Source organism: Ambystoma mexicanum, chromosome 3q, assembly GCF_040938575.1.
Source record: "Ambystoma mexicanum isolate Mex_15411 chromosome 3q, UKY_AmexF1_1, whole genome shotgun sequence".
NCBI classification, from domain to species: Eukaryota; Metazoa; Chordata; class Amphibia; order Caudata; family Ambystomatidae; genus Ambystoma; species Ambystoma mexicanum.
The window spans coordinates 148,189,679-148,213,658 of NC_090926.1; the positions used below are offsets into that span (position 1 = coordinate 148,189,679).

Here is a 23,980-nt window from a genome sequence, read left to right on the forward strand (position 1 = left end):
TAGTTTCTGGTGTTAGACACAATGGATGAGACAGTACTGCCCGTAACTGTTAAGAATGCAGTGTGCAGTGCTAAATGGTGCAGTGCTTGTCCAAATCCACATTCCGTGTTGTGAGTGTCTGGATGGTGAAGAATGGCCTGACTGCACTGCGAGCCCGATTGGCTGCCTGCCTGCATGAATGCCCTTCTGAATGATTGGTTGCCCGAGTGTGTACCAGCAGAGTGAATGAGAGACCAAACAGTATATCTGGGGACCACTCACTGATGGAAATCGTTCAGAAGCTGAAGTCGATACTTGATGCTTCCTCTCGAAGCCGAGCCAGAAGAAGGTGAACCGCCGTTTCCCTTTAACGCAATCTGAAAGCTGCTCTGCCTTCAAGAAACCGATCCAAGAGAGGACCTGGCTAGGAGACCTCTTCGCGAGCTACAAGGGATCATCGTGCACCAGCTAACCTTCACCAAGGCTCCCTGGAAGTCAGTCCTCGAAAGGCTGCCGGCCGGAGACTGGGACCACAGCGGAATCACGAAGCAAAGCACCCCGGATACTGAAACCTATCGCCATCGACTGGAGCCACAACGCTTGATTGCCTAAGACATTTCAATCAAGGACTTACACCACCGATGACTGCTTTGTCCCGCCGGAAAAAGTGAAGGTCACCGACTACCAAGGAGAATCCGCTGGTGGGTTTCTCGCCACCCGAAGACCTCAGACGCTGACAAATCTCCAGAAGACAGCCGTGGTCACGTCCCGTTCGCCGATGCCCCGACGCCCTTGCTGGGCCAAAGTTCTTCATTGACTGTCGTCGTTTAGGTGCACCACACACCTCATCTTTGTAGGACGTCCACGACCGATTGTCGATGAGCAGCGCCAAGACCAAAGCTGCTGCCTCGCCACTTTTGTTCACCCTTTTCTTCGTGGGATCTCGATAATCCGTGGCGCCTGTCTTAAAGGGAGTCCACTCAAGAAGGATCCATCGACGACCCATCGACAAACTCTGCTAAACCAGGTACATTGGGGGTAGTAGAACATTTGTAGAAGGAGCTAAGACTAATAGTCAATATATGGATTGGGCTTATTGAATTACTTTATTTACAGGTTGCCCAGGTGGGGGATCCTCATACAGAATTATGCATAGTGGTAGGGGCCCAGTATTATGCCTATTGTCTAACCAACTTGTTTTGCTCCCAAGTCTATGGTTGATACCTTTTGCTATTTTGATTTGTATGCCATTTGAAACGGTCTACAGTTGATGCATTTTAATGGAATCTAAAAGTAATTGTGGTACCACATTGAGACTGTAAATATTTACCAATTTAGAATTGCCTGAGCACAAAGGGTGTTATTGGGATTGTGTATATAATTGAAGCCTTATTTATATAAAAACTGTTTTATCACCAAGAGTGTGTGGCCATTCCTTTGTGGGTGCTTGGGGACTACACTGTACTTGAGAACCAGCCGAGATCCCCTCCTGAGAGCTTAAGCCTTGATTGCTCGTCCACGTTTACCAAATAGAGAATCTTGGCTGGGGTGCTCTGTGCCTCTCCTCTGCCATATAGAGAGCAGGAATACAGATACCCCCCTCCAGCCTTTACACCCCCACCCCACCAGGCAGCTGCATGGTATATAGATCATAATGGACATGCTTCCTAATGAAAACTCAAATGGGTGATTTTGTTGGGTTTTTCATTTAAGGAGCATAACAAGTGCCCCCCCCCCTCCTTGAACTTCATTATTGCCCCAAGCATATTCCCTGGACACCAAAGACCTGAAAACGTATCACCAGCATGTGTTACTATGTTAACATCTTTTAACGGGTATGCCTTTGGCCGGCAAAAGCACATGAAAAGTAATGTAGCCATGTTTGAGAAGACGGGTGCCTCCCATAAGCAATACGTGCAGAATTGTAGCCCTTCTTTGTGACTTCATAATGCTTCAAACTCTTAGATAACACAATGGAGGCAGGGGTTCAATAGCTACAGATAATCACGAGACAGGTAGACAACAGCAGAGCCGACACCTTAAATGCAAGAGCCATCAAGCATACTGCGCCTGGGCCATTTATTTACAGAATAAAAGGTGGTCTACTCCCTGATTGAATTGCTAACAAGTGAAAAAGGATTCATTTAAAGAATGCAATTTATTTAGAAACTGAACCAGAGGAAACTTTAATTACTGTTTGCAAACTAGACCACCCGAGTCAACCCTGACCAAAATTAAATGTTTGCACGGCTTCAAGATGTATTGGTTGGGGCACGCATGTCATGCCTAAACCAACTGACCCTGGACAATTTGGCCACATAATTTGGCCACACAATCTGGCCATGTTCCCCTTTACAAGGTCCCCCACACAATTTCTATTCAGCACTCTGCAGTTTCAGCCAGACAGTGGGGTGTCTGGGACCCAGAGCTCTAAAAGAGGTGAGAGACTACAGTTTGTGAGATAACGTCAGTTTTCACCAAACCCCTGCAATACTCTAAGCTGCTAGTTAGTGCAGTAAACCGCGACATGGTAGATGCACGATCCTTCACATGCTTTGCGCACATCAATCATAAGCGCTTTGAAAGAGCGCTATATAAATAAACTATCATATCATATACAAACTGACAGAAGATGCCACTAATGATGACGAGAGGAAAGCGCCTGCTTACCACAGGTGTGAGGGCCATTTGACAGCTGTAAATCCGCGCCAGGCCGAAGTCTGCAAGCTTCACCTGACCACTGCTAGTCACCAGGATATTCTCCGGCTTCAGGTCACGGTGAACGATGCAGTTGGAGTGCAGGAAATCCAGGCCACTGAGGAACTGCCGCATAAGGTCCTAGTCAATCAGAAATCAGATTTGGGTGCAAGGTTAAGTGCAGCTCGGATATAGGAAGGCATACACGATAGGATATAGCATTCGGATGGTAATATACATGCAGCATAAAGAAAACATACAACAAACCTACAGCTCACAGATTTAAAATTTGTAAAATGCATTTAAACAAAGAATGTAATATACAAGCTCATTAAAGAAAACATGTCAAATCAGGTGATGTGTAGGACGTGCTGATCTGTTCCTAAGCCTGATTGGGATGAATGGTACATTTTAACTCTTGCCAGACAGAATGTGATGCCTGCATAACCATGATATTAGATGAAACGAAAAAACATTTCCTGCACAGAAATCTTTAGTTGTGTGCATGAGGTTGTCTTTTTTTGTTGTTGTCTTAATCAAAAGAAATATGATTTTTTACAACAGGATCATTTTAAATTCTGTATTATGACTATTCTTTGTCAGGCTCACAATAGTGTCATAAATCTGCTAAAGCCTGTGGTCCTAAGTAGGCAGTACTGGTTTGTCAAATTCAATGTTGCCATTATATGTTGCAAGAGTTTGCCAAGTAGGCTTGTCTCCACCGATTATCCTGGACCACCAGGTTTCTTCGGGTTCACAAAGAAGTGCTTCACGTATTGGGACCTGACCCACGCAGTGCCCGAACATGACAAGAGAAGAAGGCGAATGGTCTCTTTTTCATTACCAGTGTTGCATAGTCTACAGTTCGTCGTGGAAAGGCCTCCGATTGCCCGGATTTCATTTGTGTCTAAAAGGTTAAGCCGGGCTCTTAGTATGAAATTTCGTGCAGATCTGCTGGGGAATTTCCAGATGTAACGCTGTAGTTCATTCAGTTTTTTCGTGTTCAATGGCAAATGAGTCGTTAGTTTGTTGGTTGCAGCCACTGCGAAGGTCTCTATCCAATTCAGCTCCTTAAGCTTTTTTTTTAAGACTTTCACTGGTTTGTTTATCAGTTAGTCCTCTCCACTCTGGACTGATTTTAGGAGTGCTGTGTTGTCATCTCTTCACGTTTCCAGCATTTTGCAGTTAGAAACCATAATTTCTTTGTTAATCAAGCAGTATAGCAAGGTACTGTTTGGCATCAGGCATTTTCTAAATAGCATCAATGAATTACAGTTTAGAATGCCTTGTAGGGAAAGTAGGCTAAGTTCATGTCTGATTGATGCCACCGGTGTAGATTTTGGAAGTCCTAGCACAGTCCTCCAGTAGTATGTCTCAAGTTTCGGCCATAGGGCTCTGGGTATAGACGGCATTGCCTCTGCTCCGTAGCTAATAGATGGAACGACTTTCATTTTATAGAAGTTAAATGCTGGAATAATGGAGAGGCGGCCATATTTCCTATCGTCGCCTTGCCCTGAGTTGCCACTTTCCTGATTTTTTTCTAGAAGAGTACCTTGCATTGCAGATTCCCGTTTTGAACTGTCCAGTGTTACACCAAGATACTTGGACTTTTTTGACTTTGTCTATTTCACATTTGTGAAGACACCATTTTAGTTTGACGTTTTGGCTGATTTTTCTAACATGATCTTTGTTTTTTCTTTGTTCATTTCAAGATTGTTTTCCATAGATTATCGGGCTGACGCTGGAGCCCAATAGGCGTTTGATCAAATAAAATTACATCGTCAGCATACAGCAGTCTGCTGATTTTCGATTGCGCTAGTTTAGGAGGAAAAGATCTGACAGACTCTTCTTTGAACTTGTAATCGCCTAGGAAGGCCCAAATAATTGTGGTGCTAATGGGCAGCCTCGTTTTATTCCTCTTAGTGTTGGAATATCAGCTGATAGGGTTCCTTGTAGACTTAAACTAACTTTGGTGTTTGTGTACAGTGCTTTTATGGGCTCGAGAAATTCTTCAGGGCAACCCCATACATACAGCTTGTGCGAGTCCTGTGGAATGCCTGAGTTAGGCCGATAAATGCAACGAACAGTCTTGGACTGCCATCCATCACCTTACTTTTTAGGGTGCTCAGTACAAGAATGTTTGCTGTAGCTCTGGTGTTCTTTTTAAAGCCCGATTGAAGATTGTAGTTACATGGGCATTAATTGCCCATGGGGCATTGTTTGCCCATGTTTGGATCCTTGTTGCAGAGGAAGTTCCAAATACTTTCCCAATGGGATCAAACAGCGCAATCGATCAATGGTTAGAAGGATCGCTGCCATTACCTTTCTTGAAAATAGGCACCACAATGGCAGATGTCCAGGATGCCAGGACGGATTTTGTCTCTGCGCATCAGATGAATACATTGGTTATGAATTTAGCCCATTCTTCTGGGTGGGTCTTGAGATCTAAATTTGTGATGCCGTCCAGCCCCGGCGCCCTAGAATCTCTCCGTTTTTTTAATTAATTTAGCAATTTCGAGTCGATCGTCGAATTTCACCCAATCAGGGGATGCTGTTTCTGGTCTTTTTATGATCGGACCCGCGGGCAGTTGAAAGAGGTTCTTAAAATGGGTGATCCAAGCAGGCTCACCTATGCTATTCAAGATTGCGTCTCCACTTTGCGGCGTTGTGGTATTCAGGAGTGACCAAAATTCTCTAGCATTGTTTCCACAGATTGCTTTTAGCATTAATTGAGCATCTTTCTGGTATAGCTTCCATCGGTAGGATCTGACCCATGATTGGTAATTTCTAGTAGCTGTGCGGATTTCTGCTTTAGCCTGCTGCGGTTCGAGATTGGCTGCTCTCCTTTTAATTTTTCGAAAACTCACGCCGCTTAGACACCTGGAGATTGTCGTAGCTATGTTTTTTCTGAGTGAGGGGAGAGTTTTTCCTATGTCTAGTTTTCTTGTAGGCCGTTAGCAAAGGCCAGTAGTCAACCAGAATGTGATGGTTGTTTCCTTCTTCTCAGTTTTCGGTCAGTCTCAGCCCGTTTCCTTGATTATTTGATTCTAACCGATAATTTGTTCCTTCTGTATTATGGACGGCCATCTTCCAAGTCGTTAACAAAAGATTGTGGTCACTGGAATTTGTTTGAATAACTTTGAAAGAACGTGATCCGTTGTAAAAGCGGCCTGGAGACGAAGACATGGTCTATTTATTGTAGATTGGAGTTTGCTGCTTTTCCAATTTGGAAGGCGACCTTGCTTTTCAAATACTATGTCTAGGCTGAGCAAGTTTCTTGAGCGCATCAAATTCAGCCAGAGATTGCCTCTATGTTCCGCTGTGAAGAGTTTAGTTTTGGGTTGTTGCAAGGTAGCATTTAGGTCACCACACAAGAATATGGTCAGCCTGGTGGACCGCTAAGATCTCGTCGATCCCGCTCTCTATTGTTTTAAGATACTGGAATCCAGCAACTACAGACTCCACACAGTAAGTGTTAAGAACTGCGACCGGAGCAGTTTGTTGGATTGTCGCAGGGCTTTCCTTATGGTTCCAGTTTATCATCACTGCCAACAGCGAATAATTAGACACAAGAGTTTTCCCCACTGTGAGACCCTGACCGCCACGACAGGCCGTGAAAAGCCCAGATGAAGGTCGGCCCAGTGCTCCCTTTTAAGCAGGTGCTAAGATGATTTCATATCCGTCTAGGATGGGTTTGTTTGTGAGCCACGTTTCTTGCAAGCATAGGATATCATAAGATCCTAAATCCACATCTCTTGGGGCTGTCAGATGGAGATAACCCCTGGTATTCCAAGAACACAACCTCAGGTCGGGACCACGAGTATCTGGCATGGAACCCTCCTGCAAGGTGTGTTCGATGTACTTGGATTGCTATTTGTTACGCCGAGATGTTAATGCTTTTGGTAGCTGGGACCATAAGCTTTGTGTAGCTGTCTGATTGGCTCGTGGTATAGGAGGGTCCCTTCTTGCATGATGGTTTTTTGTTTCTATGTAGACATTTTTCATGCTGCTTGATTGATGTTGGGCGGCCTCCTCTGATTTTGGAGTTGGAGGTTTACGTTGGTGTGCAACTGAAGCGGTCTGCTGAGGGCTAAAAGGATGGCTTACTTCTTGCCAAGGCACTGTTTTTTTACCCTGGCTGTGGTCAAGACGGCCCGTGGTATGGTCTTTGCCATGGATTAGCATGGAAAATTGGTTACTTTGCTTTTTGATCTGGGGTGTACGATCAGCCAGACTGGTAAATTTAGCCTCACTTCTGCCAGCTGAGGTCTCGTAAAGATCTCTGTGGGTTCGGACCTTTGATTCAGTTAGGTCGTAACCTAATCTTAGGAGTTCTTTTGCCTCATGTCTTAGTAGGTCTTTAACCGTCGAAGATGAAATGTAGAGGTAACTTATGGCTTTGCCATGTCTATGGCTAGGGTCCAGTTTTAAATCGTCGGTTTTAATCAGACGAAATTTCGGGATATAATGTAGCCGGGTCAGCACTGATCTTCCATTTAGAATTACTTTATCGTGGTTGCCCGGAATCTGCTCCAATTTGAAGATCCACTTTGGCTTGGGTTTACCAACCAGTGTTCTCTGGTAGATTTCTGTTCTGGACCTGTAAAGAATGTCCAAATACTACTTCTTGTGAGAAGAGTCGTAGCGGGAAGCTCGGTACACTTCTTGTCTTTGCGATGAAGTTATGGAAGTAGCTAACGACTCTGGACTTTTCTTTCAGCAACCAGATTGTTTAGACAGTCAACCTTGATAAGGAGATTTCCCTTTATGCGAAGGACTTTATTTAATTTGCTTTTTTTGTCTTGAGGATCGCAACGTATCTGGAGACCGCCCATTTTATGCCCGGACTGTTTTTTTGCGGCCTTCCTCCAGCGTATAAAAAGGCGTTGAGGGCTCATCTTCTTCGTTTAGACTGATGAGTCATTTGTCGATGGAACAAAGTTTACTTTCCTCTGTAGTAGTGGCAATGCTTGATTTGGTGCCAGCAGAAGAGGGGCATCATTTAGGTGTTGACTGATGTTCATTAGAGTCTCATTGGCCAAAAATAATCAGTTGTTTTAGGTGAAGTTAAAAGGTCTTTGGTGCAAAGTTGCATCTTTATGGCACCGGCTGTTGGGGTCTCTTTTCTCGGTTGCTCGATGTTGTGAGGATGTGCTTGTTGTAGATGCTACTTCTGGATGAGGATTTGTTCATATATCCAGAAAAATTGGTTCCAACCCGGAGTTATCCAGCGTGTCCGTGTTCTTGTCGCGTCTTGACCTATTGTTGTCAAAGATCGGATAGGCTTGGTCGGGGCATCCTAAGGAGGAAGACTTCACAACTCGCTCCTGTGCCCGTTCCTCGACGATGAGCAGTACATCCTTAAAGTTTGCAGGAACTCCAGAGATATGTGTCACAAGTTTTGTTATACTGTTTTAATTTTCTCTTGTGAGAGTTTCCAAGGTTTGTTGCTGTTAAATCAATAATTGTAGATGATGGTAGGACTACATTGGGCCCTTGCTGAAGTGCGTTTTTTCAGGTCGAACCAGATCTTTCTCCTCAGCAAGTATCTGTGATAAAAGACGATTTAGATTCTGGTTTGAGTTTTTAGATCTTTCCTCTAATGCCATTACGTAGCCTTCCAGGTATATTAATTTGGGTTGAATCATAGCCTGGATCGTTGTATGATCTCTCAATGTATCGTTTATAGATTCATAAACCTTAGTAAATGGCGCAAACGCGAAGGTAATAGCTGACATAATTGAGAAGATGTCCTGTTTTTTCGACGGAGTAGATTTATTTGTTGGTAAGGCCTGGGAGTGTGATTTGTTTGAAGGTGGGGAAGACAAAATAGATAGAAGAAAATCTCTGCTGTCTATAGCTGGAATGAAAGTCCAAAGTGTGTCTTTGGTGGGAGCCAAGGCACGGGATAGTTGTGATTGTATCACAAGGATTTCCTGTCCGCTGCTTTTCGTGTACTGGAGATGTTATTTCCGGAGCTTTTAGATCTTCTAAACTGGATCCCAGGCTTTCATTTGCATTTTGGGGATCTGTAATGGTGTCTTGAATCTTTGCCAGCTTGGTCGTTTGGGGCAGCAATGAAACTGGGCTTGAAGAAAGACTAAGGAGGTACTCCAGAATTATTTGCTACTGTGGGAGACTTGAGCGTATGTGGTCACCGCCAGTCTGTGAAGGGTCTAGAGGATTGATCGTTGATTCAAAAATTTTGTGAAGATTTTCCAAGGTGGAAGTGATCAACGGTAAAATATCAGTTGAAAGCGGCCGTTTGGTCGTTGCTTGCCTCAGGAACTATGGTGTTCTCGCCTTCCCGAGGAGCTACTTTGTTTGAATAATCGGAGCCTTTGCTTTAAGATTAGTTGTGGTGGTTCCTGCTTTTATTTCAACCAAGCCGTCTAGCCTCCTTTGCTTGGAAAAAGGCTGATAGTCTGTTACTGCATCTAATATCTCTGCATTGAATAATTCGGTTTTACTTCCTGTAGAAGAGTTTGAATGCATGTTGAAAAAGTTAGTCAAAGGGGTTGACAGCATATCTTTGACTGCTTCTTTCCTCCTGGCTAAAGGGCTTTCTCCACTCAGACTTTTTAGTTTGTAATGATTGTTTTAATGTGCCACTTTCTCATGCGCAGTTATTGGAGGCTTTCGACTTGTTAGGTTTCTTAGACCTTAAAGGCGGGATGTTCAGCAGGTGTCTTTAATGTTTTTGCGTTCAATACTGGTTTCGTTTCTGTAAATCCGGGCCGGATTGCCGGCACACACCGTTCTGGCGGGCGAACGCGCCAGCGAAGGTGGCATGGTGGGCGCCGCCCCTTAGTGGGGGTTGCACAGCCGACCTCCTCCCCCCACTCCTCATACAGGTCAAGGGGGCAGGGATGGGGGAGGAACACGAGAACCCGCCCCCGGAAGCGGCTGAGAGCCCGCGAAACGTGAGGGGTGGGGCAGGAAGCCGAGGGAGAGACCGGCCTCATAAAGACATGGGTTACAAGTACCAGCACATTCTCCCTCGGTTTCCTGCCTCGCCGGATCGTGGATTTCGTTTGCCTGCCAACAGAGGACTTCGTTTTTAGCTCCTGGTTCGGGTTGCGCATGATGAAGGAAGCGGTCCAGCAGGAGCATTTCCAGAACATTCAGCCCAGGAAGCGGTCCGGGAGTGGTGAAGCTGGAAGAGCAGCAGTCGATTCCGGAATTTGGTGGGCCTAGCGAAGGTAGGGTGTGGAGTTGAAGGGTGGCGGCCGGCACCTACTCATGTCAGGAGGCCTGGAGGCCCAGGCATTTCCTCCACCAGACGAAGAGAGAGGGAGTGAAGGGCGGCGCGGGGCACCAGCCTTTGCCGCTAGGTGCCCTGTAAGAAGGAATAGGCGGCTTGCTGTACTGCGGGTTACGACCGCATGGCTGCTAGGCACCAGGGTAAAAGGCACTGAACAGTGAAGCAGTTATAGGGTAATGTTGAGCGGCTCGCACTGTGTGAAAGGTTATTATTCACAGGCTTGGATGTGCAGCTTGGCAGCAAGCACTGCTTTTGAAGGGGTGTCATGGTCTCCGAGCACGATGTGGCCCCCGCGCCGCGTGGTGCCTTTGTCAGAGGAGTATGGGGTAATGTTGAGCGGCTCGCACTGTGTGAAAGGTTATTATTCACAGGCTTGGATGTGCAGCTTGGCAGCAAGCACTGCTTTTGAAGGGGTGTCATGGTCTCCGAGCACGATGTGGCCCCCGCGCCGCGTGGTGCCTTTGTCAGAGGAGTTCGTCTTAAGGGCTGGGAATCGCCCGAGGTGGAGGGAGTAGAAGGAGAACAAAGGGCTGGAAAGGCTAAGCGGGTCAAGGGCAAATGAGTTCTAATCCGACTCGGCGTGATAGCTCAGTGGCTTCAGCCCTTCAGTGGCTCAGGGCTGGAAGAGGTGTTGCAATGGGAACATCCACCCAAGAACAAACTCCTGGTAAAGTATCTGTTCTTTTCTCCGGCAGAGCAGGACGAGTGTGGCCTGCTATACAGACCGTAACTAGGTAGTTAAATAGGCGGGAGGAACAAAGCAGGCAGCAACATTTCCGAAGTGGCTAGCCTTGCGTGACATTGTGGGAAGTAGGCGTCAATTTATGGGGACAGAGAAAAACAGGGGCCATCATGCATTTTCGGGATGCCAGGTCTCGGTCGGGGGGCGTATAGTGAAAAAGCTCCATGCCGCGGGTCAGCAAGAGGTAACGGCCAGGTAATGCTGGTGGTTTAACAAACAATTCATAATGCATTCCATAGCCAGCTCACATGATGGGAATGAAAGCGCGGCGGGGGTAAGCAGGATGCATCGGATAGGGCGCCGGGTCTACTAATAATGCGAGGAGGAGGTAGTTGCAACATGTTCCTACAGTAGGGTGAAGTATAACGCGCCGAGGCTGGAGGGTCCACACTATCACCATAAGGAACATTAGGGTCATTTATAGCGAGCCCGGTATGCACTATATGAGCAGATAGAAGGCAGCAATGTGCAAGTGTTCACAGAGGAAGGTATGCACTTTAAGGACTGCAGCAGAGCGTGCGTTTTTATTTTGCATATCGCACCTGGGGTTGTCGGGCTAAGGGGTACGGATCGTATGCCCACCCAGGGCACAGATGCAGGGAATGTTGCAGTTGGGATCAGGGGGTCACAGCAGGCTGGTCTGCCAGACGGTAAAGGTGAACCTTTTGTTGAGTGGCCTCAGTGGCCTAAAGGTTAAGGAACTGGCCTCCAAAGCCATGGGCTGTGGGTTTGGGTCCCATCTGGGGTGGTACGTGGCATTTTGGTTTTAATTGTGCATTCTAACGTTATGAAGATAACGTGATAACGTGCTCATCTTGGAAGCACGACGGTACAAAGCACCCCAGGTTCGGTCCGCGCATAGAAACCTCTGGGTATGAAGCGCGTTATGAATAACCTTAAGTTTTTTTATTTTTTTTTAATGCGGGCATGTATTCTTCCATTGCGGTTGTGCTGACGGTAGTAGTAGTAGGCAACTGGTGTAGTATTACATGCTCGGTTATGGGCGTCACGAAGGTGACAATGCGATTAAGCTTCTAGGGTGTGTTACTTCACTGTGCATCTAGTAGTTGACCAGTTACGGGACGGTAGTCTTTAAATGGCACAAGTTGCGACACATGTGACCATCAAAGTCCACCTTGGGAACTATTTAAACATTCGGTTCGAAAGGGAAGGATTTGACGGCGGCAACGGCGGGACAAGCAGATGTGACTCTTCCCAAGAGATGGGGGAGCGCACACTGGGCAGGGATTGCAAATGGGTGCTATAAACAGTATTGAATGACGCCTTACATTAAGTGTGGGAGCGCCACGAGGCTGGTAGCACACAGTTGCGCTACAATGATGATGGCATGCCCCTTTCCAACATTTAGGGGAGCAACACGAGGCAGGGAGGACGAAAGGGAGCAATCCTTGAACTGGCTGCTTAGCTCCGGGCATCATAGCACCTTTGCTGATTGTTTGCCCGCGGCTTGAACGTGGGCAGACTGGGTGTGGGGGGAGCTAGCCCCTTTTTCTGCCCGGGCCTGTTGCTCCGCTTACCAAGTCCCCGCACCGCCTGCAGAGATGGAGGCTTGGATGTGGGGAGGAGTATACGTGTATGCATATCTGTGTGTGCTATTATTCCCACCTCGCCAGCTCATATATTTAATGTAGTGACACGGGTGTGCCTGAAGTTTTAAGGGCACTGTGTTGAATGCAGTATTTTGTCATATTGCCTCCTCCGGCACCATGTTTGCTGTTTAGCACTAGGCGATACGCTGGGGCGCAGCCTTATAGAATTTGAGTTTGGTAGCAATCCCAGTTTAATGTCACACAGGCTTCAGAACTGGCACCATTTATAACCCATTGTTGCTACTAAATGTAGCAGTTTAAAGGTTCTGCTAGTCGTGGAGCTATAGCTTAATCACGGCTCCTCCGCGTGGGCGCCCTTTGTGCAAGTGTCCAGCGCCTCGTACTTTGCATCCCTGACTGCCGACATAACCTACTTGAAGAACATGCTCTAGTCTTGAGCGTGACGGATTTACACGGGTTTATTAAATCCCTGCTTGGACAGCTGCCCAAGGAAGGGTACAGATTGATTCTGGTGGTTTATACGACACGAGTTTGCTTTCAGTGAAGATCGACAAACCCACATCACTTGTGGATTGAAGTCAGCCCATGACCCAACAGGCAGTGCTGTGAATGTGTATACCTGTGCTGTTCTGCTCCCATTTAAGTTCCTGGTGCTGTTGAATCATTTCTACCGTTTAGTATGCATTCTGATCCAGGATTGATTATTTCTAGAGTTTTTGACTGCAGCACAATTTTATCTGTAAAGATCAGTGTCGTGCGGCAAGGGGATAGTTAGGTTTGAAGAAGGAGAGGCGTTAGGACGTTGAGCAGTTCGGGTAGGGGAAAGAACGCAAGGGAAGCTGCGGCGCCATGCACCCCTGCCCCCCCCCCGATTTCTCAAAGGAGCGCATGGCGCATAATGGGATTAGCACAGGCTGGGGGGGGGACCTTCGGTTAAGGGTGGCAGGGTAGCGCGGACAGGTGCAGCCTACTGGAGGAGGACTGGGGTGGTCTCAGGTTATAGGTAGGGAAGCGAGACGTGCGTGGGAGGTACGGGTGTCGTTTTCCGTGGTTATGGGCGCGTGGCATGACTGGGGTGGGTAGTTGGGAGCCTGGGGTCCGTGCGGGGTGAAAAGGGTGGGTATGAAGCAAGTAGTTAATGTTTACATGTTAAGGGTACAGGGGGTAATGGGGTACTGTCCGGGTGGGGATTGAGAAAGTTTGGACCTCACCGTATATACTGAATGGGTGGGAAGGGCAGTTCAAAGGGGTGGTTTCTGTTACAATTTTGTAATGCCAGGGACGGCAGGCTAGTGGTAGAACAAGCTACTTGGGAAATGCTTTGTTGTTGGTGGCATCGTTTTGGGGTTGCTCGTTGTTTACCAGGCATGGCCTACGTTGTTGGACACATGTGGCTGCTTGGCGTGTGGTGCGTGGGTCGCCACATGTTGAAAGTCGACAAACGGCTTTTAGTGGTTGGAGGAGGGGCTGGAGTCAAGAAGATTGCGCTGGGCAGCAGGCATATGCTGGTAGGGTGGGAATATGATGATCAGAGGTACGGGCAACAAAGGGGTGTCAAAGAGTTAGGTTGCCTCGTGGGCAATGGCGGCAGCCTGCATAACGGGGGACATTTACAGAAATGTAATAAACCCAGCAGAGGGGCCAATCAAGGAATGGGGAGTGGAGACTAGTGGCATGGCACAGGGTGTTTTTTCAGTAAAGTTTTATTTAAAGTGCGGGCGGGGGTAGAAATTTGCCGCGCTCTAGGGGGAGGGGGTGGTTTTGCTATTTAAACAGCAGCATGTAAGGGGCATCATGGGGCGACAGGGCAAATGGCATGATTGTACGGGCGCCGGGGTCCGTTGGTTTTCTTGGCGCGGTAATTAGCCAAGCATGGAGGGAAACGGCACTTCTGGCCGGGCTGTGAGGTGGATTTGGATACTCAAGGGGCCTTGCTGCTCATTGGCCACGGCGCCGACCCGTAATGCGAATTTGCTAACAACCACTGGAGCGGGATTTTAAGGGGCACGGTTTAGCATTTCAGATAGAATGTAGGGATATAAGTTTCAGATAATAGTAGTATGGGGGGCATACAGGTCGGCCCCTCGAAGTTTGGTGCCAGCATGACAGTTTCATCTTGGTCTTTGGCAGCATAATAGAACAGGAGCACTGTCCGATGTGTGCAATGAAACTCTTGGACTTACTGTGTTAATTCAACCCTGGTACAATATACACGGAGCACCACACATTCGCGTCGAGGCCCCTCACCCTGAGCAGAGAGTTGTTGGGGAGTGGGGTGCTCGGTCCGGTGCAACGGGGAGCAAAGCGAGGCACAACATTAAGGGGTACAGAACCGGACACCGCGAATTGGGGGTTACAAGGGTTAGAGCACAAATAACACATCTAAGTATGATCGGTAGGGCACGTACAGTCAAATAAACCAACCATCACAAGTTAACGATGCCGCAGGTGCAAAGGGCGGATCAATGAAAGGGTCATCTCTTTGTAGGGGGCCGTAGAGATTTGGCTGGAGCAAATTTCCATTCCACAATAAGTACACATGGTAATGCAGATAATTAATTTGCAAACAAACTCTGGTAAGGGCATCACGTAATTAAGTTAGGGCTGCTGCAAGATGAAGTTCATAATGCAGCACTATAAAATAATCAATACAGGGCTCTTTAAACCTTTCCTTGCATTAACAAAATTATGAATTTGCCGACCGGTGTATATTTTCAACCCCCCCCACAGATGTACGAACAAACCTGGCCTAGGTCCACAATCCGGCAATGGCCAATAAAACGAGTATCCTCAGCCCAACTCGTAGGGGCACCTACCCCTTTACTTTTCCCTCGCCGCTGTTGGTGGTAGGGTGCGCAGGTGGGTTCCCCCTCCCGCTCTGGCAGGGGAGGGGTGCTCTGGTTGGCTCAACAAGGGGGGGGGCTAAGGGCTGTTCAAGGACGAAGCTGGAACACATGGAGAAGAATGCGGTTAGAAAGCGCGGACTTCCCGATAGGACATTGAAAAGGGCAGGGACCAGGAGGGGTGGGGGGGGGGGGGGACAAAGAGGCTATACACCTACCAAGGAGCAACCGAGCGAGGGTGAGCAAGCGGAAAGGCCGGCTATGGAGCGACCTGTTCAGGCTGGGGGAACTCTCTGCCGCCGGCAACCAGCAGAGTGTCTTGGAGGAGTCACAGGTCGATCCCTTTAGCAAAGCACTGGCAGACCCATAGGGGAATGATCAGCCAAAAAGATTAGATTTACGGCGCCCCAGGAGTACTAGGCTCGGGGGAGGCCCTGGGAAAAAGGGGAGGGATGCAGGGGACTTGGGAGCCAATTCCAAGCCCAAAATTGCAGGGGGGGGGGTAAATAAATAAACTCACAAACAAAACCATCAAGGGAAGTCGGTCGGGGGGGGGGGGGCAAGAGGAGAATACGGGGGGCTCAGGTAACGGTGACAAAATAACAGCAAGGGGAAGTCTTCCTGGAAGGAGGGGGGCATGAGGGGAGGGAGGCGGGGGATCCAAGATAGGGCGACAAGGGAATAGAGGGAACAGGGGGGAGGAAGCCAGCCCCAAGGAATAAGGGGGGGGGCAAGGACTAAAGGCTGGGGGACAGGAGGCAAGGCACAGAAGAATAGGGCTGGGAAGTCTGCCTCTGGGGAGAAATGGAGCTAGGATAGGGACGGGCAGAAACGGCAGGGAGGAGGGGTCTGGCGGGACCCGGAAAAACTGGGGACCCAATGAGTGGAGGAGCAAGCGAAGGAAGGAGAAGGGAGAGGGTACACGCTGGCAGGGGGGCACCGGACCAGACTCCACATGGAGGCCTGGGGGGAGAGGGTACCAGGAGAGGGAACTGGGAGGATTTAGGGGCTCGGCAAGACGGAAGGAAGACCTGGGGGGCGGCATAGATAGGATAGGGCTTCCGGTACAAGCGGCACTTGGGGGACAGAGTGGGGGACAGAGTAGAGTAGAAAGGACTCAAAAGAGACGGCCATCGCAAAGCGATGACCATATAGGCAGGCAGAAAGTTGTGTGCCGGCACTGGAGGGCGGTGTCAGCCTTAAATGTACGGATGTGGGATGTGTAGCGTTGGGGCACTTGTGGTGGTGCCGGTATAGGAACCTGAACACTAGCGAGGCACCGCGTGGCTGCCGGTTTTACCTAGACCCAAAACCAGGACACTGTCCAAGTGTCAGGGGAGGGGGGGGGCAGGGGATTCCCAACAAAGACCTAGAGCAAAAGGAGGGCCTGGGGAAAAAATGTCGGTCATGGGAAATCTACAACGGCCAGGGGTAGAGAGGGGTGAATAGCAAGGGCCGGGCTCAACCCGAGGCGTCCACCGGACGAGGCCGGTAAGGGAGAAGGGGGGGGGGAGGGCAAGGGATACCTAGGTAGCCGCACACAGAGTAGAATCCCAGTGGTGGTGAATTACGGATCGTCTGTAAGATAACTCCAAGACTTTATGCAAAATAAAGCTGCTGAGGCATTTCACTCTTCCAACTTTACAAGGTGTCTGTGTTGTTTCTTTTCCAACATGTAATGTATGACATATGCCGGTTTGCGTGGTGGGGGTGGGGGGAATGGGGCCATGGGGCCAGGTCATGGAGGAGGGGGGAGGACGAGGCACTGGGGTGCCCACGCTAAGGAACTTCAGAGCTGGAGTTGGGGCCAGTGATTTCTCCTGGGTGGCCCACCAAGGGGGCTGCAAGCGTCGACTTCGCAGGAGCTTCAGTCGTTTGTTGGGTGGACGACTACTCCCTGGCGTCGGCGTGGACTATCGCCCTAACTTTTAGGGAACTTGGTGCGCCACCAGACGTCGCGTCATCGTCAGCTGATGTGTGGAGCGTAGCACCTGTGATGCGAGTTTCGTTCAGGCTTTACTCATCTGCAGCAGTCGGGGGCTCTTTCCTCCTTATCGAACAAGACAGTCCTTTGCAGGGCTTCAAAGGAACAGTCGTCCAAAGGGCTCCTCCCCTCCAGCACTGCTAACTCAGCCCCCCCCCCCTCCGGAGACAGCAGGTGAGCAGGCCGGGGGAAGGGCTCCCGTGGAAAGTTGATGATTGTGTTGTACAGTCGTTTTTGAAGTGTCATTTCAGTGCTTGGGAGGCCGTGGCTGGGTTTGGGCTGTCATCTATATCTTGGCAGTTAGGAAGAGAGTCTGTACACGGCTCGGTCCTCCGAGGAACGGCAACTTCTTTTCTGTCCATTTTCAGCATATCGCGCTTCCCATTTTTCACATGGGAGCAAAGAGTCTAGGCTGTTAGCCGCGCATCGGATGTCAGAAGTCTCTCGGAATCCAAGCGCAGCCAACGTCCATCGTCCTCAAGGGGCGAGGTCTGGGAGGAGGCAGTCCTCGCAGCCAAGCAGAGAAATTCCTGCAAGACTGCCACTCGCCGCCACTACGCCCTGTCTTTTTTGTATTAAACAAAGTCTTGCCCCAATGGACCCTAAACATATCACTGTGCAGCCTTTTTGCTCAGGAAGCAGATGGGGTGCTTCAAAATGCAGTAACTGCTTGCCAGGAAGATTCCACTCTGTGTCGAAGGCATGACAGGAGTCGGCCAACAACTAGGCAATAGGGTTACTACCCTCAAGTCCACCAGGGTCTCCGAGTGGTACATCTGGCAAAGATGCCCAGGCTAAACTCACAGGGGAGAGCAGGGTGGTAAAAGGAACAGCCATGGGTGTTGCTAGGTCTGGAAAAGATCTGGGGCTACACTAATGTCGGGACTCGGGGCTTGCTAGCCTTTTGGTTGTAGATCCTGAGATTTTATCCAGTACAACAACCAAAAGACCCGGGCTATAAGCCCTAAGCCCCCCCACCCCCGGCTCTCCCCTAGCAACGCCTCTGGGAACACAAACGCATAGGGAATATCCACACAATATATTACATAGATTTGTCGATGTTGAATGTGCAAAAGCAGTTACTACAGATAAATCAGTAAAAATGCGGCAGGTCACTGGTCGTGACCCTGCCACCTTAAGAGTTCAGGTGCAATTGAAACCCCCTCCCACCCCCCCCCACCCCCCCAAGGACAAGTTGAGAAAGTTAGGGTTAAGGTATATGTCATGTTTATTCTACTGGGAATAAACTTCTCCCACAAGCGTCAATGCAGTGGTGCAAAGACAACTAGCAAAATCTCACGGTTATAGGAAAACCACCACTAGTTGTCAAAAGGTTTAGAAATCTTATGTAAAGTCAATGGACACTGATGTTAGAGTCTGCAATTGAGCTACGTTGGTTGTGGCAGAGAAATTATAAGTTAGTCACTACGGTGAGTAATGTACTCTTAGTCCTTAGTCCCCTTTCCTCCATAATGCATGGGCATCCCTTCCAAGGGACAGGAGACGGAACCTTTTTCACCAGAAAAAACCTTTGTCCCCTTTAAATTTAGGAGGCACGTGGGGGTGCGGCACAGGGAGTATGCACTGCCCTGACTCCGCCCTCCGGTGCCACACCTCAGTCCCCATTGACGCAACAATAGATTTAACATTGCCTAATGACACCAGTATTAGGGGGGAGGATGGTGGGATGTATGGAGGAAAGGGGACTAAGGACTAAGAGTAAGTTAGTCACTACGGGGAGTAACTTATAATTACTCTTACGTCCTGTCCCCTTTTCCTCCATACTGTATGGGCGATTACAACTGAATTTAGCCGCAGGGTGAAGAGGAGACCCTCTTTAAGCAAACCACCTATCCGAAAGCCTCATCAGATCTAGAGCCGGCATCCAAACAGTAATGCTTGCAGAAAGCCGAGGGAGTGGCCCAAGCAGCCAGCCTGCTTATGACCTGCCAGAAGATGTGGCGCTGGAATACGATGGCCGTTGCCTTGGTCCCGATTGCGTGGGCGTACATGTTGGCCGGAAGCGGCTTGTATTTCTATTTTAATTTTATTGAATTTATATAGCCCTTTACTCCAAAGTGCTTTACATGAGAACCAGTAACATACAACAAGCATAAGATGACAATTGAACCACAACCTGAAAACAGTATAAAGAACAACTTACAATATTGCAGAGGTGAGGAGGGGGAGGGAGGGACAGAGGTGTGCAGGGGAGAAGTGGATGTTAGAGGAGGTAATAGCGGGGGAAAGAGGGAATGCAAGAATGTGAGAGGAAGAAGGGGAAAAAGTGAGACTAGAAGAGAGCAGGGGGAAGGGAGGAAGGAGGTAGGTGGGAAGGAGAGGGTAAGGAAGAGCTGGAGTAAGAGGTGAGAGTAGAGGGCTAGGGAGGAGGAAAGGAAACGTGGGGCGTTAGGGATGTTAGGAAGAGATAAGATTTTAGGGAAGAGCGAAAGGAAGGGTAGGAGGGAGAAGAGCGGATGTGAAGGGGGAGGCGGTTCCAGTGGAAGGGAGCAAGGAGTTGTAAGGAGCGGGAGGGGGCACAGGGTGGAAGAGGTGGAGAGAGTAGGAAAAGATTAGCAGAGCAGAGAGAACGAGAAGGGGTGAAGAAAGAAAGAAAGGAGGAGAGGTAGGGGGGGCAAGACCATGGAGGGATTTGAAAACAAGACAGAGGAACTTGAACTTGAGCTGGGAGTGAAAAGAGAGCCAACCTAGAGAGGTGAGAGAGGAGGAGATGGAATCAAGAGGGGAGAGAAGGCAAAGGGAGCGGATGGCAGAGTGGTAGATGGATTTAAGAGGGGAGAGATGAGAGGAGGGGAGTCCAAAGAGAAGGGAGGAACAGTAGGAGTCTGGAGACGATGAGAGAGGTCATTAAAAGTTTAGTGGCATGAAAGGTAAGGAGGGGTCGAATTCTATGAATGTTGTAGAGGTGAAAGCGACAGGATTACTCAGTGAGAGAAAAGTGGTGAGATAGAGGTGAGGGTCGATATGGAGACCAAGGTTACGGGTGTGGGGAGAGAAGGAGAGCTGGGAGGGGGGAAAAGAGAATGAAAAGGGGAGGGAGGAGGAACAGTGTTAGCCGGGAAGAAAAGGAGTTCAGTTTTCTCAGCATTCAGAGTAAGGAAGTGTGAGGACATCCAGGATTTAATAGCAGAAAGGCAAGAAGAGAGTTTATCATGAATGTCAGGAGAGAAGGAGGAGAAGGAGAGGAAAAGCTGGGTGTCATCCGCATAGAAATGGTGCGTGATACCAAAAGAGGAGATCATAGGAGCTAAGAATGAGGTGTAGAGAGAGACAAGGGGCCGAGGACAGAACCTTGGGGAACGCAGTGGTTGAGGGGAAAAGTGTGGGGGGGGAGCCACCCCAGGAGACAGAAAAGGTGCGGTTAGAAAAGTAAGAGGAGAGCCAATTAAGAACATTGTCCTTGAAGCCAAATGATGAGAGGGAATTGAGCAGGAGAGGATGGTCGACAATGTCAAAAGCGGAAGAAAGATCAAGGAGAATAAGAATGGGGGAGTGCTTTGAGTAGCGTGCAGAGAAGAGATTTAAGAACAGGAGGTGAGGGCAGTTTCTGTGGAGTGCAGTGGGCGGAAGCCAGATTGGGTGTAGGGAAGGAGGGAGCGGTTAGAGATGAAGGAAGAGAGTTGAGAATAGACAATGCACTCAAGAGGTTTAGCAAGGAATGGTAGTAGAGAGATGGGGCGATAATTGGAAGCAAGATGGGGGTTAGCAGAAGGTTTTTTGAGAATAGGGATGATAGTTGCGTGTTTAAAAGAAGAAGGAAAAGTGGAAGTTGAGAGGCAGATGTTGAAGGAGGTGAGGTAGGGTATGAGTAGGGGGTAGATTTTAGGGATGAGGGGAGAGGGAATAGGGTCAGAGGGAGAAGCAGTAGGATGAGTGTTGGATAGGAGTAGAGTGACATCAGAATGCGTGACCGGAGAGAAAGAGGACATAGCAAAGGTAGGGGGGGAAGGAGGAGAGTAGGAGGGGGAGGAGAGGATAGTTTGACAGAGATTGAGGACTTTACTAGAAAAGGAGGAGGCAAGATCAGTAGCAGTGAGAGAAGAGGTAATGGAGGGATCAGGAGTAGATGGAGAGAGAAGTCAGTTTGAAAGATGCAGCGAGGGTGAGAGGAATGAGACTGGAGAAGGACAGAGTAGTAGGTGCGTTTCGCAGAGTTGAGGCATGAGTCAGAGGGTATGATAGGAGAAGGACTGGCCCTCGTACGCTTCCTTGATGGCCACGACCATCCAGCGGAATATGGAGGCCTGATAGCCTAGTCTTGATCCTCCGAAAGTGACAAACAGCGTGTCCGATTTGCGTAAGCCCTTGGTCCTGTCCAAGTAACATTTCAGGGCACGCCTGACATCCAGGCAGTACAGTACTCGGTCGTCCTTGGGATCGGCAAAGAACGTAGGAAGGACTATTTCCTCGTTCAAGTGGAAAGCAGACGTCACCTTGGGAGCCTGGTGTCCACAGATGCCATTTGCTCGAACGGTTTGTGCACCAGGGTGCCCAAAACTATGTTGCGGTCCCACATTGGGTGCGCCCTCTTGACGGGCGTGTAGAGCCTTGCGAGCCCGGTCAAATTTTTCTTGACGATAGGATTGGAGAAGGAGAAGATTCCCCCTCCTCGGAATTACTGTAAGCCCTGATGGCTGCAAGCTATGTACGGCAGGTGTCCACCTGCACACCCGAGTGGGCAAGGTGTGCCGAAAAGGAGGGCACGGTGTCCAAAGTGCATGCCGGGGGGGTCAATTTCGTTGAAGTCAGCCCAGTGGCAGAATCTTGTCCATTTACTTCTATAATGGGCCCTGGTAGCTTTGCTCCTTGCGCCCTGTATGATTTCCAAATTAGCCTGGGAGGGGCTGAGGTGCCGCAGCGTTACCTGCTCAGGTACCACATTGTGAGGGCTAGTTTCTGTAGTGCGGGGTGGATGACCCTGCCCCCCCCCCCGTTGTGCCAGAAGAGGAGGTGAATCAGAGGAATCCGAGAGGCTGAGTAGCTCCGAAAACCATGGCCTGGCCAGCCACCATGGAGCTGTTAAATGAGGTTGAGTTGGCAAGACTCCTTGATCCTGCAAATCACTCTGAATCAGCGGAGTGGGCGGGAAGGCGTAAGCCTTCATGCCGTTCCATTGAAGCTAAAATGCGTCGCTCAGGGAGGCGGGGAGGCGGGGCCCTGTCCCTGTCAGGCAGCGAACTGAGGACACTTCTTGTTGTGCCAGGTGGAAAGACATCCACCTGGGGATGACCCCACCTGTAGAAAATCTCCTGAATGATTAGGTTGTTTAGCTGCCACTCTTAATTGTCCGCTCCCAACCTGCTGAGCCTCTCCGCCTCCAGGTTGGCTTCCCCTGGGAGGTGGACTGCCGTGAGGTAGATTTTGTTTTCCAGGGCCCACTCCCACATGCTGATTGACAGTCTGCACAGAGTAGGGGATCTGGTGCCTCCCTGCTTGTGGACATAGTACATGCTGGTCGAGTTGTCAGTCTGGATGAGGACAACCTTGCCCCTGAGAAGTGATAGGAATGCTCTAACCAAATGATGTGGTATTCCTGCTCCTGTCGGGTCCAGGTGTCGTAGACAGATCGTCCAGGGTGGCTCCCAGCCCTCGAGCGAGGAGTCTGTGGTGATGTTGGCCTGTGGAGTGGGCGGCCGAAAGGGCTTGCCCGTCCGTAGGTTGCAGTCTCTGGACCACCACGTTAGGTTCCGGTGGAGAGATGGAGGAATGTTGATCCTCTCGGATTGAGAGCCCTGCTCCTGGTTCCATGAGGCTGCAAAGTGCAGCTGAATCCTCATCATCCTCTCGTGTGTGGGACGGCTAATAGGACCGCCGCCAAGAGACCCAGGAGATGCTGGTACCACCAAGCTGAGGTTACCTCTCTGCTGAGGAAGTGGGCCGTGGACCTTTGATTGCCGAGAACTTGTCCTCCGACGAAAATACCTTCTTGGAGCACGTGTCCCAGATGAGGCCCAAGAATGTCAGAGTCTGCATGGGTTGCAGCTGTGACTTCTTGAGATTGAGCGAGAAGCCCAGTTTGTGCAGCGTGTTCATAAGGGCATGGGAGGAGTGGTGAACGGCTTCCGGAAATGTAGCCCTGACGATCCAGTCGTCGAGGTATGGGTAGATGTGGAGGCGCTGCGCTTTGGAGAGGGTAGCCACTGTACTCATGAGCCTGGTAAAGTCCCTGGGGTCAAGTTGAGGCCAAAGGGAAGGACCTTGTATTGAAAATGGTAGCCCATGATCCTGCCCATGATCCTGAACCGAAGGCAAGAACGATGGGGCTGCGAAATCGGGACGTGTAGGTACACGTCCTTCAGATCCAGGGAGCAGAGCCAGTCTCCCTTGCACAATGTCTCTGCTATAAAAGCTGGCGTAACCATCTTGAATATTTGCAGGAGTAAGGAGAGGTTGAGGGTGGAAAGGTCCAGCACAACTCTCGGGCCTGCCTGGTTCTTCTTTTGAATGGCGAAAATCCTGGAGTAAAAGCCCAAGCCTTGCTGGGAGGCTGGGACATCCTCCACTGCCTGTCCCTACGAACGACTGGATCGCCGCCAGAAGAGTTGCTGTTCCAACTTAAGGGAGTGGAGGGGAGGAGGGAGGCGAGGCTGGGATGGGTAGGCGGTACCCCGTGGATACTAGAGAGGATCCAGAGGGCAGTGAAATTCTGGCACCAGAAATGTGCATGGAGAGCAAGCCTGCCCCACACTGGAGACACGTGGAACCGGAAGGACATGTCATGCCTTCTTCCCTTGGAGGCTGTTGTGGAGGAGGGGGGACTGAAAAAAGCCCTTACTCTCCCCATACCCCTCCTTTTCGTTGCTTGCACCGGTCCTGAGACGGCGAGCGGTCAAGCTGCCTGGATCTCCATTCCTGGAAGCAGCGGAACCCTCCGTACGT

The 23,980-nt window shown here is 49.5% G+C and overlaps 1 protein-coding gene across 3 annotated transcripts in view; it reads right to left on the reverse strand.

The window, feature by feature from the left end:
* Positions 1 to 23,980, reverse strand: part of CDK4 (cyclin dependent kinase 4) — a 735,471-nt gene that overhangs the window by 391,667 nt on the left and 319,824 nt on the right. For all 3 annotated transcript variants that reach the window (XM_069653350.1, XM_069653351.1, XM_069653352.1), the window contains one exon: positions 2,650 to 2,817. In XM_069653350.1, the coding sequence (XP_069509451.1) occupies positions 2,650 to 2,817 (168 nt within the window). The remainder of the gene's footprint in view (positions 1 to 2,649; positions 2,818 to 23,980) is intronic.